This window comes from Pecten maximus, chromosome 19, assembly GCF_902652985.1.
Source record: "Pecten maximus chromosome 19, xPecMax1.1, whole genome shotgun sequence".
NCBI lineage: Eukaryota > Metazoa > Mollusca > Bivalvia > Pectinida > Pectinidae > Pecten > Pecten maximus.
The window spans coordinates 5,416,075-5,441,097 of NC_047033.1; the positions used below are offsets into that span (position 1 = coordinate 5,416,075).

General features: G+C 36.2%; 1 protein-coding gene across 2 annotated transcripts; it reads left to right on the forward strand.

Moving 5' to 3' along the window:
• The first annotated feature begins 504 nt into the window (after nt 1–504).
• LOC117317602 (hemicentin-1-like) lies at nt 505–23,355 on the forward strand. 2 transcript variants are annotated; one of them, XM_033872449.1, is made up of 12 exons: nt 505–583; nt 2,385–2,531; nt 3,247–3,315; nt 4,173–4,307; nt 5,920–6,093; nt 16,191–16,361; nt 16,994–17,164; nt 17,539–17,709; nt 18,075–18,260; nt 21,277–21,446; nt 21,800–21,943; nt 23,167–23,355. In XM_033872449.1, exons 2-12 carry the CDS (start codon nt 2,414–2,416, stop codon nt 23,293–23,295), a joined length of 1,638 nt encoding a protein of 545 aa, XP_033728340.1. In that variant the 5' UTR covers nt 505–583; nt 2,385–2,413; the 3' UTR covers nt 23,296–23,355. The 2 variants fall into 2 exon arrangements, with proteins under 2 accessions (XP_033728340.1, XP_033728342.1); XM_033872451.1 differs by lacking the exon at nt 16,994–17,164 and having other exon boundaries at nt 506–583.
• The last annotated feature ends 1,668 nt before the right edge of the window (nt 23,356–25,023 follow it).

Consider the following 25,023-nt stretch of genomic DNA (forward strand, 5'->3'; position numbering starts at 1 on the left):
TAGGTCATGATAAGATTATGACGTATAACGCACTGCCTTCACGTTTCTTTGGAGGTGATCTGCGTGGCCTCCGTATATCTTTGTTTAATGCGATGAGTCATAATTGCATGGCGTCTTATTCACAAAGACTCCCAGGCGTTTCTTTCATTTTTTGTTTTATTCATTTATGTTTGGCTTTCAATTCTTGTTAGTTTAATGTCGTTGCATCTGCATAAAAATATTTTATATTCAATCTTCGATGTATTAGTTCTTATGTCATCAATCTTGTCCACAGAACTGAAATGATCTTACAGTTGATGACAGGGAAAACATATCTTCCTAACGCTACGTAACAACATAATGCAATTGCTATGAATAATCAATTTCTGCTTTAGTGTCAAATTAAGGTAATGGAAAGTTCATAACTTCTAAAAATAAATCATTTCAAGCCACCATATACACTTTGCACTGGCTTGGGGACAAAGATATGGCACTGAGTACACACGTATATAAAATGACACTAGATGACTGCAGACGATATCTGACCATAGATAAGGATACACAGTTTAGACGTACGTGAAGTGGAAGGGATTGGCATTACGGGGTAAGTTCAGCAAAACTATTTACTACTTATAACAAAAACGTGCTTGTATCAATAAAATGGGGAAATGTTTAAACACACTATAAAAACGCCTTTCTATACATGTTTTGGGCCACAGCAATGAACGGATAGTACGTCGGTTGGTTGGTACTGATTAAGGTCATGTAAACACTATTTAGGCCATGCAAGAACGGTGCTTACCTGAAATGGACAACTAAGGTCCTATTGTAAAGTGTCATTTGAATAACTGAGATGTAATGTCGCTTGCACATCTATCACGATTCCTATACATAGGGATATTGTTAAAGTTTACACTATTGACTTTATTGTGGAATGGCTCGGGGACGGAAAAAGTAACCTTAATTGCAGAGGTGAATGAGGAACTGAAAGGACCAAAATGATTCAGTGTCATGGAGGCAATCGTAACGTTGAGTTTATGATGTCTTTAAGTCAGTTTCACCATCGAATGTAGCACTTAAGTTAATTAACCACAAGTTAGATCATATTTATTGTCAATTTATATATGCAATCTTTTTGACATAGGGTGCAATGAATATTTATAGATTGCATTGACGTTACGTGCAACCAAACAAGCGTTTAATTGTTATATTTAACATAGGTTAAGCTCTGTTCTTCGTTAATTTGTGTTTTAAGTATTTGCGTTATTTGTACCTATTTCTTAGCATGAATTTGTATGATATCTTCAATTCAAATTAATTTCTGTGATTGATTCGCAATTTATCTGACACTCAGTATAAGGACCCACCGTAATTAAAATCAAGTGTAATAAAGTGCCAAATCAACGCCATAACTCAATTGTTCTCAATCACAATCACTTGGTTCATCCTCAGCGCAGTGCGATGAAACACAATGGCACCATATGGTTTACAATAGTTTATTACGTTGTGTTTACTTTTGTATACAGTTCATCAATTCTCCCCGATGGTTATACATCGGCTCTCCCCACTCCTTTTACTCTCTCCGTCTCCCATGACCAGTGGTATCTGTCCCCTCACCCCCGCGTGTCCTCTATTCTCCCCTCTCCCTTTCGTGTTTTCCCCAAGGGAGCTCTCCCTTACCCGTCAGGGTGAGCTCCCTCTCCTCCAGTGTTCTCCTCTTGTTCTCTCTCCTCACCTTTTGCTTTCTCCCTCTAATACCTAATATCCCGTGTACTTAAGTAAATCAACTTTCATTCCGCCCTGCCTCTTTACATATAACTTACAAGGCACGTGCGACAGCAAATGTACCTGATCATTGCTCCCCTCCCAGTAACCTATTCATTATTGTCATCGCTTATCATGACTATAGCAATACCATCTAAGATTGGAGTGATACTTTCCCTGTTCTGTCACTCAGGAAATCATGCGGTCTACGCCCCTGAGCTCTGTATCAGATTCTACACACAATCTGACAATCACAGGTGTTGTTTTCCCTAGTCGAGTATTGCATGAATTTCGACCTGATGTCTCTGATAGCTACTATTGGAAATAATGCGTTAATCTTATACATAATCATATACATATAATGAGTTTCTGTTTGAATCTATATAAAGTACTATACATACTGTTAATACACCCCGCATGTTGATTGAAATTCAGACATAAACTTTATAGATACAATGTACTTGATTTAAGTAGATGAACTGGCCCGGGGAAATAGTATCACATTTGATTTTCTTCATGGATATAAAGCATTTCGCCCTTGCTTTCCCCTCTTCGACACGAAGATGGAAGCTTTTGTGTCATTGGTTTTGTTTTCTTATGACTTTTTTTCCAACTCGACATCATATTTTTCTACATTTCAGTGATATCTGTCATCTTAACCAACACAAAAATGCTCCTGTCGCTTTGTTTGTTGCTGCTATCAGCAGTAACCCTAGTTACCGGAAAGCACCATTGTGATAGTCATTGCACCGACCACTGCTGTCCTTGGCATCATCACAACGTTCATGGTGAGGTTTTTTTTAACACCAGGCCACAGTTTCCTCGATATACCTTAACATAAGGACATTTGTAAACTTTTTTTTAAGGGTTTTTTTCTTTACTAAGATGTTTTCCTTTAATCCAAAACTTCTTTTAAATGAAACAATTAAGTTAAGGAAGTTTTAAGGAATGTTGATGAAGTAGGACAAGATAAAGCTGTAGGTGAAATATCCTTTTGAAATTCACGAACTGGTATATGCAAATTTCACATAAGGAAATTTGTTTAAGCAGTGAAATTATGTTTCTTCTAAAGAGTGAATAATGGTTTTATAAGATCGTATGACGATTAAAAAAAACATATTTATATTCTTAATTAGTTTCATGTCCCGTCGGCTCTCTGTATGTCCTAAGAGTTAATTGAGAAGGAAGGGAGATCTTTAGTTTGTTATAACCACCAATAGATTACATGATATTAAAAGGATGGGGAATTAAATTATGTTTATCAAGTCGTTCATCCCAGAGTTACTTACGTAATTTTGTATAAAACAAAGGAGGTAAGCGACTGATGTCGGGAGTCTCGTTCGTTTTCCATACTGTGCAATAGGTTAATGTTTATCGTAATTAACTTAGTCAATTAAAGACCGATATTGACAATTAATGACTTAGTGCGTTCTGTTATAAACCACCTATTTCTTATAGAATTTTGATCAAAACACGTGACCGCAAGAGGTTTTTCCTATTTAGATTGCTCAATCTGTGTGTCCCATTGTTGCACGACGCCGGCTCCAGTGCATTCGACCGCCGGTCCGATTGGCAAGTATTATATTATTCTCCTTCATGCCCGATTTCATTTTAGCATTCCTCGTAGACTATATTTCATTCCGAGTACCAACTCTTTAGCCTGACGGATTTGAATACCAATTTGACTTCGCATTCCCTTTCCGAACCAAAAAAAAGGATTATGCATCACAATGTTTACTTTGTAACACGGCAGCCATATCGAGGCAACATAAGCATTTCTGTCGTTGACGCTGTAGAAAGGAATTGAATGATACCGCCACATAAGTCCAAATAATGCCATGCGTACCAGTATTACCACACATTGTTCTTCTCGAACTTTTCATCGGACAAACCATTATTCTATTTCCATAAAAGCTAGAAAATCTTCATATATCCGCCATCATATTGCATCTTTTTGAAACCCTTCGATGTATGTATATCAGGTAAACACTGTTGGTTGGGTAATAAGAAAAAAAAAGAGAAAAGATATTAGGTCCCAGATTTATCAACATTAACTTAAAGGAAATTTGCAGCGCAACATTTAATTTAAGAGAAAAACGCTTTCCTGTAATTATGTAATTATTTTCTATGGGAAACTTTAGGGGGAAATGTCGTTTGTTGAATGATTACAAATGAAACCGGGGTCAAAAGGTTGTTAAGGCATACGGGCTGGTTGTAGGCTATCCCTGTTTTGAATGTTGCATGGAAAGACCAAGGTACCTGGATGAAATTGAAAAAGCTTGTGCTCTGGGTTAATACCATTGAGGTTAATATGATCTGTCTACTGAATACATTAGTTGGATTACTTAAATTACCTATTACTTTTTCCCTTGATTTTCAATTTGATTTTGATACCTGCCTGAAAAGAATGGTAATTGACTTTTTTTCAGTATATTCGGAATGGTCGACGTGTGACGTAAATTGTGGTGGTGGAAACCAATACCGACACTGTATATCAAACTGTCCCCAGCAACACATGCCAGAGGATGTTCAACAATGCAACACACAACCATGCAACACCACAAGTAAATTTAAATTAATTTGCTGGTATATCAAGAGGTACAACGACAAGTAGGCTAATATTTACTGAGTAATATCAAATAGAACAATCGGGATCAAGAAGTCCCAGAACAGGTAGTCTTATATTTACTGAGTAATATTATATAGAAAAATCAGGATCGAGGTCCCATAACAAGTAAGCTAATATTTACCGAGTACTATGATATAGAAAAATCAGGATGACAAGGTTCAACGCACAATAAAGGTAATATTGTAATATTTACTGAGTAGTATAATATACCAGTTATGAGGATTCAATCATTGTGATATCGGGATACCGAGGTACCATTACACGAATTGAGCTCGTTGCCGATGTAATATCGAAATAATGAGGTTCCTCAGCAATATCTTAATATTGATTGCACGAGGGCTGATTGATTGTGAGCCTCATATTGAAGGATTTGAATTTTTGCCGGACATATTGTATTATTTTTCAACACAATTCCCTTCAGTATCAATACACTTTTGCCAGCGGTGTTTAAGGGCCTCACTGTCACTTTGTTCTATATAACTCCTTTCCTTGGCTGTTCAGAAAGGGATATGGTTAAAGATAGGGTGCCTGGAATAGCTGTTTTCAGTTTTGGAAATAGATGAAAGGCTGATTGAGCGAGATCAGGTTCTCAATTAATTTAAGGCCACAATCGTGAATGGAAGCCATGGCAATGACAGACTCATTGACCCTAACCCTAACCGATTTTGTCCATTTTGCAAAAGCCTTGACTTGTTTGCTTTAGAGTGCTACCTCGCCGATATAAACTAACCAAATGAGACCAGGCCTTGTGTACACGGCCGATATAGGTAGAGTAGTAGGACTTAAAAAGAACATCCTTGAGTACCTCCTTCAATTCGAGGCTCACAACTTATCAATCAGCCCTCGTAATGCCGATATCAGGTATTGTAAGAGCTGGTGTGTTTACAATATCGAGAAAGCGATCGATGTGCCCCGATAGTATTGTAACATTCATCCTGCAATATTTACAGTTAAACTTCACTCCGCCTCATTGAAGTTAAATCACTTTGATCACTTAATTTCCCGATGAAGTTTAGCGTCGCGTGCTTCACCTACTTCGCCTACTAATCACTTTACGCTGACGATTACATCCGGCCATTTCTTATCTTGGCGATCTAGTTTTAAACTTTAAAATTTTGCAATATTTTTAATCATGTGTATAGATACAAGTGGAACATGTGATTTTTCTGCAAATAAAAAATGCCAAGGGGCATGTGAAAAACGTTAGTCCGACAACAAAATTCCAAACCAAACCAATCGTGTTGTAGTTATTCATTGCCGTAATGTAGTATTATCAACATATCGGGTCAATTTTGCTCCAGTGACCAAATCACACATTCGCTGTACTATTAGCACTGTGCATTTAATTTGTATTGATAAGGAGATAAGGAATTTTTTTATCATAGAAATATCTGTAATATTTGTTTAATTAAATTTTGTTTCTTGATATTTTCTTAAACTTTTGGCGAATGTTATAAATAGTAATCAGAAATGTGTGTGTACGTAGGGAGTGTAACTAATCTTTTTCAAAATATGTATTGAGTAATAATGCCCGACTGTTAACCTAGATGTGAATGGAGGATGGGGTACCTGGTCTAGCTGGTCCCCATGTTCTGTTAGCTGTGGATCCGGTCATCGGAACCGTACACGTGTCTGCGACAATCCTACTCCACAACATGGGGGGCATTACTGTCATGGACACAATGCGGCATTCGAACATTGTACCGGAGACCAGTGTACAGGTTAGTGAACACCCCTCTGTATTAAATCCTTGGCTCCATAACTCAATTCCATGGTAAGTGTAAAACCCTCTGTGTTAGATACTTTGCTTCACAACTCAATTCCTCTGGTAAGTGTAAAAATCTTGTGTGTGAAACCTTGGCTTCACAACTCAATTCCTCTGTTAAGTGTAAAATCCTGTGTGTGCAATCCTTGGCTCCACAATTCAATTACTCTGGTAAGTGTAAAACGCTTTGTGTTAGATACTCAGCTTCACAACTCAATTCCTTTGGTAAATGTAAAATCCTGTGTGTGCAATCCTTGGCTCCACAATTCAATTACTCTGGTAAGTGTAAAACCCTCTGTGTTAGATACTCAGCTTCACAACTCATTTCCTTGGTAAATGTAAAATCCTGTGTGTGCAATCCTTGGCTCCACAATTCAATTACTCTGGTAAGTGTACAACCCTCTGTGTTAGATACTCAGCTTCACAACTCAATTCCTTTGGTAAATGTAAAATCCTGCGTGTGCAATCCTTGGCTCCACAACTCAATTCCCCTTGTAAGTGTAAAATTCTGTGTGTGCAATCCTTGGCTCCACAACTCAATACCCCTTGTAAGTGTAAAATTCTGTGTGTGCAATCCTTGGCTCCACAACTCAATTCCTTTGGTAAGTGTAAAATTCTGTGTGCAATCCTTGGCTCCACAACTCAATTCCTTTGGTAAGTGTAGAATTCTGTTTGTGCAATCCTTGGTTCCACAACTCAATTCCTCTGGTAAGTGTAAAATCCTGTGTGTGCAATCCTTGGCTCCACAACTCAATTCCCCTTGTAAGTGTAAAATTCTGTGTGTGCAATCCTTGGCTCCACAACTCAATTCCTTTGGTAAGTGTAAACTTATGTGTGTGCAATCCTTGGCTCCACCACTCAATTCCCCTTGTAAGTGTAAAATTCTGTGTGTGCAATCCTTGGCTCCACAACTCAATTCCCCTTGTAAGTGTAAAATTCTGTGTGTGCAATCCTTGGCTCCACAACTCAATTCCTTTGGTAAGTGTAAAATTCTGTGTGCAATCCTTGGCTCCACAACTCAATTCCTTTGGTAAGTGTAGAATTCTGTTTGTGCAATCCTTGGTTCCACAACTCAATTCCTCTGGTAAGTGTAAAATCCTGTGTGTGCAATCCTTGGCTCCACAACTCAATTCCCCTTGTAAGTAGAATTCCGTGTGTGCAATCCTTGGCTCCACCACTCAATTCCCCTTGTAAGTGTAAAATTCTGTGTGTGCAATCCTTGGCTCCACAACTCAATTCCCCTTGTAAGTGTTAAATTCCGTGTGTGCAATCCTTGGCTCCACAACTCAATTCCCTTTGTAAGTGTTAAATTCTGTGTGTGCAATCATTGGCTCCACAACTCAATTCCCCTTGTAAGTGTAAAATTCTGTGTGTGCAATCCTTGGCTCCACAACTCAATTCCCCTTGTAAGCGTAAAATTCTGTGTGTGCAATCCTTGGCTCCACAACTCAATTACCCTTTTAAGTAGAATTCCGTGTGTGCAATCCTTGGCTCCACAACTCAATTCCCCTTGTAAGTGTTAAATTCTGTGTGTGCAATCCTTGGCTCCACAACTCAATTCCCCTTGTAAGTGTAAAATTCTGTGTGTGCAATCCTTGGCTCCACAACTCAATTCCCCTTGTAAGTGTAAAATTCTGTGTGTGCAATCCTTGGCTCCACAACTCAATTCCCCTTGTAAGTGTTAAATTCTGTGTGTGCAATCCTTGGCTCCACAACTCAATTACCCTTTTAAGTAGAATTCCGTGTGTGCAATCCTTGGCTCCACAGCTCAATTCCCCTTGTAAGTGTTAAATTCTGTGTGTGCAATCCTTGGCTCCACAACTCAATTCCCCTTGTAAGTGTAAAATTCTGTGTGTGCAATCCTTGGCTCCACAACTCAATTCCCCTTGTAAGTGTAAAATTCTGTGTGTGCAATCCTTGGCTCCACCACTCAATTCCCCTTGTAAGTGTTAAATTCTATGTGTGCAATCCTTGGCTCCACAACTCAATTACCCTTTTAAGTAGAATTCCGTGTGTGCAATCCTTGGCTCCACAACTCAATTCCCCTTGTAAGTGTTAAATTCTGTGTGTGCAATCCTTGGCTCTAGAACTCAATTTCCCCTGGTTAGTGGAAAATCCAGTGTGTGAAATCCTTTGTTTCAGCACTCAATTGTCATAGTTATTGTAAAATTCTGTTTGTGAGATTCCTGGTAACAGCACTGTATTGCCTGCTATGACAGACCAAGTTGTTATTTATTCAATGAGTAACGTTAATCCACTATTTATCTACATTATACATGACATTAATTTTTAAAAGTTATCTTATTTATTATATATGGTGCTTTATAAGGTTAATAATATATCATATATACAATGTAAATTGGTCAAGTACTGAAATAACATTGTTCTATGAGTAAACAACAACTTGGCATGCCCTAGCCTGAATAAAACACTTCTCAGTGAGTTCCATCCATCATATGGAGGCAGACATTTGTTGTCTATTATGTTGCTGTAGTCAATGCTTTCAGATTGATCAAACTAATGTTACGTTATTCATAGTTAAGGTTCCATTGACTGATCTTGTAACGAAAGCTTGAAAAATGCCGGTTGGTTAAGTGCTTCTAAAATATCATCTTAAATACATTGTACTTTCCCTTGGTATTGTCAATCAACTATCAATATTGCCCAGGCAATTGCAACATAGAATAGCGATACCTCTGAAATTCGAAATGTAAAACAAAAACGCACAAGTTAACCGTTTCGATTGTAAATCATTTAAACCATGATGCTTTCTTTAGTAATGTGACCCGGTAGAGTGCCTTACCCTGTGTCTTCGGCAGTATGCTTCAGTGAGGTAGAAATACAAAGACGGAATCCGTATTGGGATATCAAAACTAGACAAACACAAAAATACCACTGTCTCTCAAAATACACACGCTTACAGCTCACGATGGGATCACGCACACAGAGGAGGTCATCCTTAAATGACCTTAACTGTTTGAAGGGTGTTAAACAATACCTAACTAAACTAAACCAAGCTTCAACAGTAGTCGCTGTAAGTGCATTTGTGTTTTTGTTTTCATCTGTTACTGTACTTACATTCAAATTTTTTCATCTTTTACTTACATCCATTTATTTAATTGTTCCTAAATAAAGATGACCATTTCGTAATAAAACTAGAATACATTTCGACTGATAAATAGTTTTATTAATTTGCAAAATATCGACCTCGCATTGCGACTTCTGTTGATATTTTTCTTGGTTTGTTTTATAGAACTATACACTGATATATATTACAAGGTTATATGTAGCTTTTTAAATGTAAACAATATATGATTTACATTTACAAGTGCATTTATCTATTTTTTTTTTATTTATTTATTGTCTTTTTTTTTAATGAAAATTTTCCAATGAAAATTATTGTTCATATTCATAAATTGTAGATATCAAAGGTCCATGATTGATAAAAGTGATAAAAATGTACTGTTGTGGAAACTTTATGAATTCAATATCGCAATAATAGATAAACTGAATTAATAAGAATTCAGGAAATAACTTTTTAAAGTCATACACCGAAAGAAATCGCATTTGTATTAGTATTTCACTTAACTTCAGACTTCCAAAAAATTGAATTTGAAAGCGAAGTGGAGCATTACTAGTACGAAAGTCGTGTATAGACTTTACACAGCAGCGACCGAAGTGCTGTCTTTCTCAATATCATAAGATACTCATGTTTTAATGCATACTGGATTACCAATGCTTTTCCCTTACGCGTCATAGCTACAGACAGTTCTATAAGAAGAAAAAATAAATACGAGGAGTATACAGTGCCTTCATTGATGGATTTTCAGGCAGAATAATGATTTCGTTATCTTATTGGTATTCTGCTATTAGAACTCCTTTTAACGAGCAAATTGTTTTGGCGTCCAAAGTTTAAAGTTTAAAACAATTTTTAAATTCGTTAGCGTCATGATGAAATGGCGCACCAGAAATATTTCTCGTAGAAATAATTAGCACAATAAAGACTTAACGGAAAGTTTTCAGCATCCCAACGTCCCGACGGTGATGTATGCCTATATATAAACACGGGCCCTGTGTGCCCTTTCTTCAGTCCATGTCTCGTTTTTGTCTGATATCTGATATATATAGTGCTTATAGGTTATACTACAGATGTAATGAACGTATTCTACTCAATCTATGTAGCCAATTCTATATATATATATTGTCTTCCCAACTGACAGCCATTCACAAATTGTATTGTCATACACGCATTATTTTTTGTACATGTCTCCATTTTACAGAATATACAAAGTAAAATATGCGAAAGTTGAATTTCATAAATATCCAATTCAAATTCAAGCTTACAGGAAACGGTTTTTTTTCCTTCTTTTTCTATCTTGATTGCATACCTCGTAAACTTACATGCCTCTTAATATCTTGTTTATTTTACAAACAGGATGTGCTCATGGCTTTTGTACATTCATGAAGTAGCAAAAAGCTGTTCATATTCATGCAATTTGATACTCCGATATTCAATTTATGTATCCAACAACAAGTAAATACATATTTTTTGCAAACGTATCTTAAGCTTGCAATTGTAAACCTATGTATATGCGTACTTACCATTATGTTACGTATAAACCGATTTATTATTATCATCAGGATTTGTTTAAAGGCCATATCATACAGATGTAAGAAAAATGTACGAAATCATATATTACTGATGTTCAATTATGTGCAAATACTACTAAAGATAAATTCTCATCCTCCCAATCCTTTTATGCACCTCGATATCGTAAACTCCAAATATCCCTTTGTAATTTGGTATATTTCACATAAATTCTTAATAAATATTATGTTCAGGACGTAGAAATATATCATACTTCAGAGTTAGCTAACATAATGCATGTACGTATTCGTATATGTCTTATGTTAATACATAGCAAATCATATACATCTGTCTTGCGCACCTCGTATACTTAAATTGCAAACATGATATATGTTTGCAAGTGTGCTACTGCAAAATGTTTAAATATCACGTAAAGATCAAGACGAAATTGATAACTGTTAAGAGTCCGTGTAGTCCTAAACGGTCTGGAAAACAACATACTCATGTCATATATTTATCACATTATTGGTCTGTTGTCCAGGACAATTTGCTCCGATTGTGACGTCACGCCTAGGTCAATTACATGACGTCATATTCTTGATCACTAGATCTTTGCATTTCGTGTCGATCTGTGGAGCTCGCCACGAATCCTTCGGTTTATCTCGCCAATGGCTAGCTAGATCGGTAATTTTTTAGGCTAGCTTCATATGTCACATTCAAAAGGAAGCTTACATTTGGTCGTGTCCTATATACATGCTGTATGTATGTGTGGTTGTAAGCATTGAATGATAACGTTACTATTAATTAACAGTATTCACATGACAACGTAGTATACTGTATCTGCAAGCATTGTGTATGCGAACGTTTGTACATAAACATATATATATAATAGACATGAACGTGAAATTATAGATCTAAAACATGCGTGTATACATACATATTATTATGTTGTACAATTTCATGTACATTCACATTTAAATAATGCATTTTAGTTTTTATTATTTGTGTGCATAATATGTACATTCAACCCCAGGATACAAATAAGTGTATAAAACTTTGAAATATTTGTATATCAATTGAAAACATTATCCTTGTACCTACTCAACCCTTCCCAAGATATACGATGGAAATATTACCCATCGAATTAGTTCACCCTATCACCCTTCTCTTCCGCTGTCCTACCTCTTTACTTTCCTTACACTGTTACCTCCCCTTCCCCACTACCCACGTGAAAAAGCACACTGCAACCTATTTTATGTTGTGTTACCATGTTTTTGATCTTATCGATGGCTTCCAATTATACCATATCCGGACACGAATATTAAGTTTCCTACTATGGTTAACCTCTGTAACTTGAATGCCTGTATGTCCTTATCTTTACTGTGTCCAGATAGGTACTTTTCATAACCGTTACTATCATAGATCATGTAACTATACATACATGACCGGGTCTGTACTTGTGGATATTTTACTTGTATTAATTGTATCATAAGCTTTTCACATTTATTGAACGTTATGTTACATGCGTCAATTCAGCTTAGACATGACTTTGATACCCGATTTAGGCATGTACCTTACAAAGTGAAGAGCGTCATTTCTCTTTCCACTACCATGTGTATAACATTAATATTCCTTCTCTCTGGAGACATCGAAAGTAATCCTGGGCCTAGTGATTCCGAATTATCATCCCTTTCCTCATGCTCCTCTAATTTTACAACGTTGTTTGACGACGCCAAGTATTCTTTTGTTCACCTTAACGTTCAAAGTATCAAGCAAAAAATTGATATACTCTTCAGTCTTCAGCGAACTCTACAAGGTTGGTTTCCTATCCTTTACCGAAACATGGCTTAGCCCTGATGAGGTAACTTCCGTTTATGACTTTCCTGGTTTTACTCCCCCTTACTGCTATTGTAGACCGCATAGACAAGGAGGAGGAGTTTCGGTATATATCAGTAACAGTATAATATCCAAGCGTCGATCAGACCTAGAATTACCTTCAGTTGAGTGCGTGTGGGTGCAACTTAACATATCAGGAAAAATAATTCTATATGGGACATTTTATAGACCCCCTGATGAACCCGTTTCTTCTTGGGACCATATCTCTCATTCTATTGAACTTGCTTTCAATACTGGAATACCTAATATTGTCATAACCGGCGACTTCAATGCAAACTTATTAAACAATAACAACCACTCTGTTCACCTTCGCAATCTACTTACTACATACAACCTTAACCAGAGTGTTGACAGCCCTACCTTCTTTACCGAATCTTCTTCTTCCCTTCTAGATATTGTATGTGCTAATGATCCGTCCCTTATAAACTTCTGTCATGTCGGCGAAAGCTTCCTAGACCAGCCCATTAGATATCATTGTCCTGTTTATGGCAGCCTCAATATTTCCAAACCAGTCCAATCGTATTTCAACGTTATATCTGGCTTTATGACATTGGTGACTACGACGACTACAGAGACAAACTTTCTAAAATTGACTGGGACAGCATTCTCCACATTCATGACGTAGAAAAAAGTACTGATTTACTAACTGACATTATACTTAAGACGGCTAGAGAATGTATACCAAATAAGCTTATAACTGTAAGAAGCAACGCTCCTGTATGGCTAAACAACACTATAAGGAAATTGATTCGTAAAAGAAAATATTTTCATCGGAAAGCAAAGAAATCTGGTAAAATAGACGATTGGGCCAAATTTAGAAAATTTTGAAATACATGTATCAACACCATTCGCAATTCCAACGAAATTATTTTAACAAACTCTGTGATAAACTTAACCATAGTAATAATACTGATGCTAAGGAATGGTGGAAAATTGACAATAGTTTTATGTCCAATTCCAAAAGGAAAAGCGACATTCCTCCTATTTCTGACAATAACGATATTTTACATGACGACCTGAATAAGGCAAACGCTTTCAACACTTTTTTCTCTTCACAATTCACAATCTACTATTGATGACACTTACATTGACCCTCCTGTATTAAACCAGTCTCATACACATATACTTTCTGATATTGTAATATCTCGCCAGGACGTTCTTGATGCTATGCTATACATTCCCTCGACACGAAGAAAGCCTCTGGTCCCGACCTTGTAAGTCCACGTTTGATTAAGGAAGCTGTCGATATTTAAGCTATCCTGTACAAGCAGTATTTAACCTTACGCTCACTGCATGTATATTCCCATCATCTTGAAAAATTGCTAATGTTACACCAGTATATAAAAAAGATGACCGATCTACTTTAAATAATTATCGACCTATATCACTAGTGTCAATTGTTGGTAAAATGATGGAACGATGTGTATATAAATATGTTTACAACTATCTCGTTGACAAGTCCCTACTAACACCCTGTCAGGCTGGTTTCAGATCCGGCGACTCCACTATTAATCAACTCATATCTATTGCTAATGATATCTTCTCCGCTTTGGATAAAGGTAAAGAAATCAGAATGGTATTTTGTGATATGAGCAAGGCCTTTGACCGGGTTTGGCATCGAGGCCTTCTTTCTAAAATAATATCGTTATCACAGGAAATCTTTTTACTTGGTTCACGGATTACTTAAACAATCGTTGTCAACGTGTTGTTATAAATGGTAAACAATCTTATTTAGCATATATCACAGCGGGAGTTCCCCAGGGATCAATTTTAGGACCATTACTATTTTTAATTTTCATAAATGATATCGTTCATGACATCCATTGTAATATAAAACTATTTGCTGACGATACGTCGTTATATGTCGAAGTGGAGTCGACGGGTCTGGCCAAAAATCTGTTAAATAACGATCTAACCAAAATTCATGAGTGGTCTCAAACATGCCTTGTAAATTTTAATCCTAACAAAACTGTTATTATGCCTGTAAGTAAGAAACTTGACAAACATATCCATCCACCCCTGATCATGAATAACATTTAGCTAACTGAAGTAGCGTGCCATAAACACCTCGGTGTATCAATATCTGCTAACGGGAGTTGGCCTGATATCCAATATATAACTAGTTAAGCCTCTAAAAACATTAGTTTACTTAGAAACCTCAAATTTAGTATTGACAGGAAGTCTCTTCAAACTATTTATTATACTTTCATTAGACCCTTATTAGAATATAGTGATATTGTATGGGACAACCTAACTCTAGGCAAAAACCAGATTCTTGAAAATATACAGCTAGAAGCAGCTAGAATTGTGACTAAACTCATAAGCCACGCTAGACTTTATTTAGAAACCGGTTGGGACCCCCTTAGTGCCCGCAGGAGAAAGCATAAAATTATTCAATTCCACAGGATTGTTCCTGGTCAGTGCCCTCCTTATCTGAATAACTTCCTACCTGCTCGTCAATCTGATATGCATACTCATAACACAAGAAGAGCTAATAATTTCTGTCAAATAAACTGTCGAACAAAACCCTATAAAGATTATTTTATACCCTCGTCTGTTGATTTATGGAACACACTTTCCTGAAAACATCAAATCCAATCCGTCCATAACTAACTTAATTTTTTTTCTTAACTCCGACACTCTTTCTGCTCATTCTGTTCCTCAGCACTATTACCACTGATGAAGCAGACACGACCAGATCCATCATGCACGTCTAAGAATGATTTGCAGCTCATTGAATACTCATCTGTTCGCTCGAAACTTAGTTGATAGCCCTATGTGTTCGTGTAATCTGTCTACTGAAACTACTGAACACTTCCTCCTTCATTGTGCTAATTACCGGCATCTTAGACTTCAATGTTTTAATCGCTTTCCTCCTAACTATAATGTTAACCTTTTACTCCATGGAATTCCCTGTTCAGTTCAACGAAGTTATTTTTGATTGTGTTAGTTTCATCATTCAATATAAACGTTTCTGAAATTACCATTGTCTTTATGCTAGAAATCCTATTTATCGTCACGATACTTATATACACTTTGTATGGCGCAGATTTCGTTAAGATTTTGTGTTTGTATTGTTTTACTATATACTAATAGTAAATATTTACAGAAATACATGTACAGTCCCAATACTTATAGCATATAGTGTAAGTACATTTTTATTATGAACTCGGATGGTAAACAACAAGTGTTTGTTCCATTCTTGCATTTTTGAAGCCAACCCCGATGCCACCCAGTAATCCCCAACCCGACCCCTGTACCCGTTCTCTTTCTCTTCCATGCACATTTTACACATATATAAATAAATATATATGGCATATGTGTTATTTATTTTGTCAATATCGGTCCATACCCTATATCTACATCAGGAGACGGATTGATATAAGTACCAAGTACTTGTTTCTGTATCCTTATATTTGTATTATTTGTATGTACCATTGTTATAACCAAATAAAATACAGTTTAAACCAAAGTTTTCAGCCAAGATCCACGACAATAAAATTGCCGCTTAATTATGTATCCATGTAGAATTTCAATTCAATACAATTTACATTTAATTTCACGCACAGTGAATGGCGGTTGGGGTGCGTGGTCGACTTGGTCGGTGTGTTCGTCACATTGTGGTCCAGGGCATCGAAGACGGACCCGAGTCTGCAACAACCCTATTCCACAACATGGAGGGCACAGATGTCATGGCATCAATTCAGAGACAGAAGCGTGCACCAGCGGTCATTGTCCAAGTAAATATTTCCAGCAATCAAGAATTTTGTTGATAGAAAATGAAATTTAAAGATGTTTTTTTCACGTTTTTCAATATCACCACCATTACGGTATGGGAAGTTGGTAACTGTTCCTTTCAAAATCTGGAGTCGGAAAAAATTGCAGAACAAATAGAACAGAAAACAGATGATAAGGGAATATACCAGTATTTGTACCTTTTGCATTAGAGGAGGTTATAGCCACGGAATTGATTTATCAGAACTGATACGGTAGTAAAAGAAACGCCAGGGAAATTGATTGGAGAAAAAATGAACCGGTTGCTTGTTTGTGTATCTTCACAAGAAACAGGATCACTTGATGAAGGTCGCAAGGGATCCGTCGAGACTAGCGGGCAACCTTATAAAAAATATTAGGTCTATGAGACAAAAAGGGCACATCATTAAGTGAAGAACTCTTAAGTTTGCGATTGGAGAAGCAATATGATATGATACTAGGTAATGTTATCGGCAATAGAAATTCTTCTTATATCAACGTAGCATCATCTTGCAAAACATAACCTTAAAGTCATTTAAAGACTCATCATTTAACACTTGCGATGTAGATTCTAAGGGAGATCACTCTGACAGCTTGAGGTTAATAATTCTTAATTCAGTACAAGGAGGATGGGGTGCGTGGTCGATCTGGTCTTTATGTTCGGTTAGTTGTGGTACAGGACACCGGAATCGAACGCGTGTCTGTGATAATCCTTCACCAGGATATGGTGGTCATGGTTGTCATGGCCACCACTGGGACAAAGAAACCTGTATTATTAGCAATTGCACAAGTAAGTAATTTCCTCTTATCATTAAATGTACAATTTGTTATTTATATTGATACAGTTTATACGGGGTTTCACGCACAACAACAAGGGTCCTATGAGGACGGTTGCGCATGTACGGAAGAGTCATTGACATCAGGATAAATTCAATATTATGAGTGTGTCAATGTGGGCAACAGTTTTTACCTCAAACTAATAACGACAAAAACATCAATTTGTTTTAGGGCAACCATTTTTCAAACCTTACATTTATTCGGCTATCTTCATGTTCGCTTTTCTTCCAATGTTCGCTTTGGATTTAACGTTATTCTAGGTCAAGAAGGGATGTAAGTTTGGTAACTCTCACTATTTCAAGTAAATATTATCTGTTGTTGATACAGTACAAGGAGGATGGAGTGCGTGGTCGAACTGGTCTTCATGTTCGGTTAGTTGTGGTACAGGACACCGGACCCGAACACGTGTCTGTGATAATCCTACACCACAACATGGAGGTCATAGTTGCCATGGCCATAACTGGGACACAGAAGCTTGTACTAGTAGCAATTGCACAAGTAAGTAATTTCCTCTAATTATTAAATGTACAATTTGTTATTTATATTGATACAGTTTATACGGGGTTTCACGCACAACAACAAGGGTCATATGAGGACGGTTGCGCATGAACGAGAGAGTCATTGAGATCAGGATAAAGTCATAATACACAGTGTGTCAATGTGGACAGCAATTTATACCTAAAAAGTAATTACATTAGCAACATCAACGTGTGTTAAAAGACACATTTTTAAACCTTACATTGCTACAACAACAAAAGTTCGCTTTACTTCCAATGTTCCTTTGTACTTTACATTATTCTAGGTGAATTGTAAGGGAGATAACTCTCACTTTTTTTAGTTATTTCCTATGGTTTTTAATACAGTACAAGGAGGATGGGGTGTGTGGTCGAACTGGTCTTCATGTTCGGTTAGTTGTGGAACAGGACACCGGACCCGAACACGTGTCTGTGATAATCCTACACCACAGTATGGGGGTCATAATTGTAGCGGCCTCACTTGGGATAGGGCCGTTTGTACCAGTAACAGCAGTCAGTGTCCACCAATTGCAAGTGAGTATCATTAAACTGGCATGATCACATAGGGATAACCTTGATTTTTTTTTTTTTTTTTTTTTACTCAGCTTTGGCTCATTGACAGTTTGGCTTGGTCAAACTTAACAATCAAATAAACTCTTTAAGAAGCAAAAGTTAGAGTGTTAGCATTAATTAGTAAAAATGTGATTTTTAGTGCACCTACGTTTGCTATTGCTTTATCGTAATATGTCTTATTTGGTGCTTAGAGCCATTTCATCATCGTATATAAATTATATACTTATTTATTTTCGATTATTTTCATGTCTACCTGTTTTGTTTTGTTTTTTCTTCTTTTTTTTGGGGGGGGGGGGGGGGGGGGGGGGGGTTGGTTTTTGTTTTTGTTATTGTTTTTGTCTTTACATCAATTTTCCACACTCGACGTTTATAATTCAGTCGTGCTCTTTCAAAAGTACATACACACGCACACAAACACACACACACATATACATTGGGTATATATATATACATTGTATATTGTAATTAAATTCTCCTTATCTCCCTCAATCTGAACATCTTCTTTCATTCCCGTTTACTCTCACGTTGTTATAATGACCGTGGTGTTAAACAAATCATTATTATTGTTACACATACATATATATTGTAACTTTATTATCTCTCTCTCAATTCGAATATCTTTCATTCTCTTTCACTCTCACTTTGTTATTATGGCCGTGATGTTAAACAAAATCATTAGTAGTGTAACTTTAATTAATTACGTATAGGTATGGCTAGAGGTAGTCCGAGTGGTCGGGCCAATCCCTACCGACAAAACTCCCTCCAGCCATATCTATCACATAGTTATCAAATGTAAATGGTCCCTTAGATAAACAACCATTTAGTAATAAATAAATAATTCCGCTAAACAAATTAATACCACAGTGAGTATCATTAAACTGGCATGATAACATAGGGATAACCTTGATAGTCAACGTAGTCAATGTAGTCAATGTAGTCTAATCGACTTACTCCTAATACAAATACAGTCCTAAACTTCTATATTATCAATATATATATATTTATTTTATTTTTTTTTTTTTTTGAGGGGGGTTCACCATTTTTACCCGCTTCGAAGTGAAATATATGCCCAATGTGTAAAAATGATACGGAAAATTAACAGTATAGAAAGACAAACTTTCCGTTTCAAAGTGAAATATCTGCCCAATGTGTAAAAATGATACGGAAAACTAACAGTATAGTAAGACAAACTAGGTAAAATTCAGCACATAGATATTTAATTCTCTAAAAAAATACTAATCAAACGTTTATAATACCAACCCTTGCCCTCTTACTTGGGGGCTTATACTCAATAGATCGCAACGTTTTCACTCTTTTAACAGATTCATTCATTCATACGTCTTATTAATATTAATAGCTTTTGTTGTCTTTTTTAAGCATAGAAATTATCATTTACTTTTTAATTTCTTAAATGTTTCATTTAATTTGACAAATGTTTAATTCACATGAAAATAGTATCAATCAAGCATGACTAATTGTGCTGATTTGGTGTACTTTTTTGTTGATATTTAATGATATACCTATTTCTATAGCCTGTTATTTGAAAAGGCCAAGCAAATGCTTTTAAGCTTTTTATATTGATTTATGTATGTGCATAAAGCTTATTCGGATTTATATTTCCTGTAACATTTTAGAATTGTTCCTATTTCGTTTATAAGTACCATTCGTGAACTGCCCTGCAGGTAGGGCGTAAGAATTGTACCTGCTGTCCCCATTGCATGATCGTAAGAGGCGACTAAATTTGGGATCTTATCTTTACTCGTCTTTCTTAATAACTTTCTTCTTCCTAATGTTTCCCTTGACAATGCCTCACTTTTGGCCTTTAGTTGAGCATTCGCCGCTGTGAGGAAGGCTTTGGGTTCTGTCCCCTAGCCGAGACATACCAGAGTCTTTAAAAATGGTAGTTGCTACTCCTGCTTAGCGCTCAGCATATTTGGAGTGGGACGACTGGTTCACCCGTTGCCAGTATAATTTGACCGGGTGGGGTGTGCTGCTGGGTGTCTTCGGCAATGCTTCAGTGAGGTAGCACTTCAAATCGGCAAAAGTTCCGGCCTATCACAAGGAGACTTAAGACGAACATACCGCAGCCTCCCAAAACACACATACGCACTCACCACACGTATGCGTGTCGCACGCACGGCAGGCCGTCCTTAAATGACCTTAGCTGTTAATAGGACGTTAAACTAAATAAACCAAACCAAACCAAACCATTCGTGAATTAAAATACCATTCATCACTACCTTATCAGGAAGTCGTGATATAAGTTCTCCTCGAGAGTCAGTATAGGCCCCAGGGGAAAGATTTAACGTGTATTTTATCATCTCTAGGTTTATATAGGGAACATTTATGTTGGACTTAACCGTTTTAATCATTACTTCGCCGGTCCAATGCGATCTGTCTTCTCACCGCTCCGGTCAATTATGTGGGCGTACAGGCAAAAAAAGTGTTTCGTTTTTCGATATCGTTTTTAAACCCGATCCATTAATCTGATTTTTTTCCTTAGAAAATGGCTATGGAAATCTGACCAATGAAAAACGTCGTTCTTTGGTTTGTTTGGTAGGATGTCGGATAACCAATCATATCGACGCTTTGGCACTGCCATTTTCGTATACAATTTTCTTTTTCAAGTCGAAGGGCTTCATAAATAATAAAAAAAATATGGAAATTCGTGACAAATTAAAGGGTTTTTAAAGCCGACAATTTCCATATGCATTGACCTATGTATTGCTGCAGAGTAAAGGGGAGGAGGGTGTGTGTAAAAAAACGACTAAGCCTGCACACGATATACCCGAAGATGAAATCAAAGATCGGAAACCTGGACTGCTGATTTCTATCTCCGTAATCAGTCATTGGTTGAACAGATGTGTATAATGCTTAAATCTGACGAATTAGTGTAGAACATTGGTTTTTTTTTTTTTCTTTTTTTGTGGTTTACCTGTCAGTTGAATGAAAATAAAACAATGTCATTTTCACGCAGGACCAACAATTCATCCCTGCGACAAACTATCTGTTTTGCACGCGCTTGCAGAAATCGACACCACTTCAAAGGTCACGTGCCTAGATAATTGGACGACGGAGACAGAGGGTTTCCTAATGCAGCACTGTAACGCTCCGAATGATATACAGCTATGGCATGAAGGAATCGAGGTATTATATGGAGATTGCTCTAGCCTGTATATACTCTATCAAGCATTCATTATTTTCGGTATAGACATATTGTGGATAATTCGACAAAAAATATCATATTCCGTAGGGGCGTAAAAATAAGTCAACTGATGGATGCGCCTTGAGAAAAAGAAAAAAATGTTCTGTTTTCTTTTTTTGTTTTTGTTTTTTTAATCCGCGATGTCAACTTTCGTGACTCTAAATAAAGCACAAAAAGTCGAGACACTACAGATAATCTCATACTTTTTAATTAAAATAATCATTTCATTTCGTCTCCATCGTTTTTATAGCGAGAAACAATAAAATAACATACATAATTGAATGGTGTCCAACAGGTTCTGCACAGCTGTCTGAACATGGACAGCCATTTATACATGCCCGTTGGGACATTTACTGGAGGACACACCTACGGAAGCGATAATTTTCCGGCATTCGCTGGGATATTCGTTGGATGCAACGCCCAACACACCGGGTTCAAGGTAAAACTAATTATCAATTAATAATTAGGATTAATTAGTTATATTTTATTTCTGCCATCGAGTTGCCGATTAACGACTTAAAGATGTCGACATATTTCCGAGAAGATCTCAACATTATAAACAAATATGTCGACATAATTCGATAAATGTGCCGACGTATTAGCTTAATTGCCGAGATAATAACACCATGATAATTATCTAGGAAGTCGGAAACTCGGCTTTATATCGCACGGTGGCATATTTATAATACGCATATTTCTGCCATCGACTTCCTAGATAATTATCACGGCAATATTATCTCGGTAAGTAAACTATTAAGTCGACATATTTTTCGGTTTATGTCGGCATATTTTTGTATGATGTCGACATCTACTCAGAAATATGTCGACATATCTAAGTCGTAAGTCGGCAACTCGATGGCAGAAATATGCCACCATATATTTTCAAAGAAACCATTTTCTTTCTTTTTTTTCAAAAGTCGCGCGTATTCCTTCAGATATTTATGGAAATTATCGACATTAGTTTGATGTGATCTGGAGTGTGCGTCAAGATAGTCGGCAAATAATGGTTTTATGTCAGTGTTGATTAATGGAAGTAAACAGAGGAGATACAATGGCGGAAAATAACAAGACAACATCATGACGTATTACTCTACATCTTTGACTGGAAACGTACGAAGGCCGATATCTGTCGGTCACTTTAAACACTTTATACTTAAAAATGTAACGCGTTACACTTTTGTATGGTGCACCTTTGACTGCAGTCACTGTTAAAGTGCACCGCGATAATTTTTTGCATGACAACATTTGACAACTTTTGTAGTTAAAAATGCACCACGATTAAATTTTGCACGGTACACATTTGACAACTTTTGTAGTTTAAAGAGTACCGTGATAAAATTTGCACTGTACACATTTGACAACTTTTGTAGTTAAAAGTGCACCGCGATACATTTTTTCATGATACAATTTGACAACTTTTGTAGTTAAAAGTGTACCGCGATAAAATTTTGCACTGTACACATTTGACGACCTTTGTAGTTAAAAGCTTACCGCGATAAATTTTGCACTGTACACATTTGACAACTTTAGTAGTTAAAGGTTAAAAGAAGACAATATAATCGATAAAGCACCTTCAAATTTCTTTCATTTTCTAGCTTCGTGCCTAATAGGTCCAAGTATGATTAATTGTATGGGTAATTTTGTTTTGGCCTTTTCTTCCAGATTGCGACAAAGATATGTGGGGGAGTTGCTGAAATTATCGAAATACCGTTACCGTTATCCTTCAACCATACGTCTACCGGCATTATACCAATCGATCCGTCCAAGTACCACTTTATCAAATGGGTGTAGACGAAATCATATCAGGTTTGATGCCATTCAGACTCGATTGCAATAAATTATTGAGAAATATTTAGAGTTTTCTCATATTTCAAAATCTAGGTAAGCATCCTAACTGGATATTTGTATAACATGCACTGCTCATAAACTCTAAATGAACGCTTTCTCTATCACATTGTACAAAAAAATGTAGTAATATGACGTCTTTTTCACATTCATATTGACTGTATTACGACAACACTCACTATAAAGGTCGACTCTGATTCGACATTTCAGAGGCTCGTCAATACTTTTTAATGCAGGAAGATTTTCCAATTAATTGATATGAGGGGAACATGTTGATAAAATAAAAATCTAGAAATCTTAAAATGATCTCTGGTATGTTATTTCACGACAAATCAATTGTCATTAGTTTTTGAACATTTTTAGTGGACATATGTTGATCTTTACACATTTTTTGATACAGTTTTGGAATAAAAATCTGTTATTGGAAGTAAAGCTACTGTGAAAACGTATTTTTCTCTGAAATTGACAACAATATCTAATTCTTAATATGATATAGGATCTGGGACCAGATTTCTTTTATCATACAAATGTGTATCTGTTTAAATCTGACATTTTTGTCTGCTAATGGTTTGTTCCCTTCTTTTTTTTTTCTTTTTTTTTTGAATGCGTTCTTTATAAACTATCTAATTAGTGTGTTTAAATCTGACATTTTTGTCTGCTAATGGTTTGTTCCCTTCTTTTCTTTTTCTTTTTTTTTTTTGAATGCGTTCTTTATAAACTATCTAATTAGTGTCCGGATATCAAATTACGTTCCTGGATCCAATTTACATTTAGAAAGTTTGTTGAATTTAAATTCTGATTTTAAGTGAAGTGATACAGACCACACCAGTCACAATTTATTTTCCCATTTGATTACCATCTGCATATTCACTGTCAGCCTCTGAATCATGACGTTTTGATCGAATTTTTTTTTTTAAATTTGCTTACTTATAAACAAAAAAAGCATGAGATAATCGGAACTTGACTTTATAGAATAAAACCTCAAATATTATAAAAACTTTGTCATCAGCTCGTTTTCCTAAATTACTGTAAATGATATATTTTAAAATCATTCAGAATGTCATTTATAATATCTACATTCGGGATATAAGTCATCTGTACTGTTGTTTATAAATAAGGAGACAAAAAAAAACTCTATTTAAGATACATGTATGTGTATTCTATGTCCACGTGGGTGTGTATGTCGTTTTCTATAAATACGCCTGACGGTTGGTCAAGCGATGTCCGGTAAATAAAAAACGATTAATTGTTTATCACTAATCGTGAATCAAAAGCGACGCGCATGTCTACAAGCCTACATATAGGCATTGTATTCATACCTATCTCACACACAGAAAAAAACATTCGTGACGCCAACCTCGCCGGTATGTAAGAACTGTCAACTTGACAGAGGAACTTTTACAATTGTTGAGAACCGCGTCAGTTCTACCGTACTTTTTTCATTTCCAAATTGATTTATTATAGATGGGAGTAAAAATGATTATAACACACAATGACATTTTAGAGGTGAATTTTGATTTATTGTTTTAATATTTCAAATTTTTCTGTAATTCTTAACGAAATCTGGTAGAATGCCATTTTTATTCGTGCAGTACAAATTACAGAAAACTATCAGGAATGCAATTTTGGTTGAAAGGGAGTTTTTTCATGAAGCAAATGATTGCAATAACTTGA

Coding starts and splice junctions, on each gene's coding strand:
- LOC117317602 (XM_033872449.1), top strand. CDS start 2,414: ATGCTCCTGTCGCTTTGTTTGTTGCTGCTATCAGCAGTAACCCTAGTT. Junction 3,316..4,172: donor TTCGACCGCCGGTCCGATTG/GCAAGTATTATA, acceptor ACTTTTTTTCAG/TATATTCGGAATGGTCGACG. Junction 17,710..18,074: donor TACTAGTAGCAATTGCACAA/GTAAGTAATTTC, acceptor TTTTTAATACAG/TACAAGGAGGATGGGGTGTG.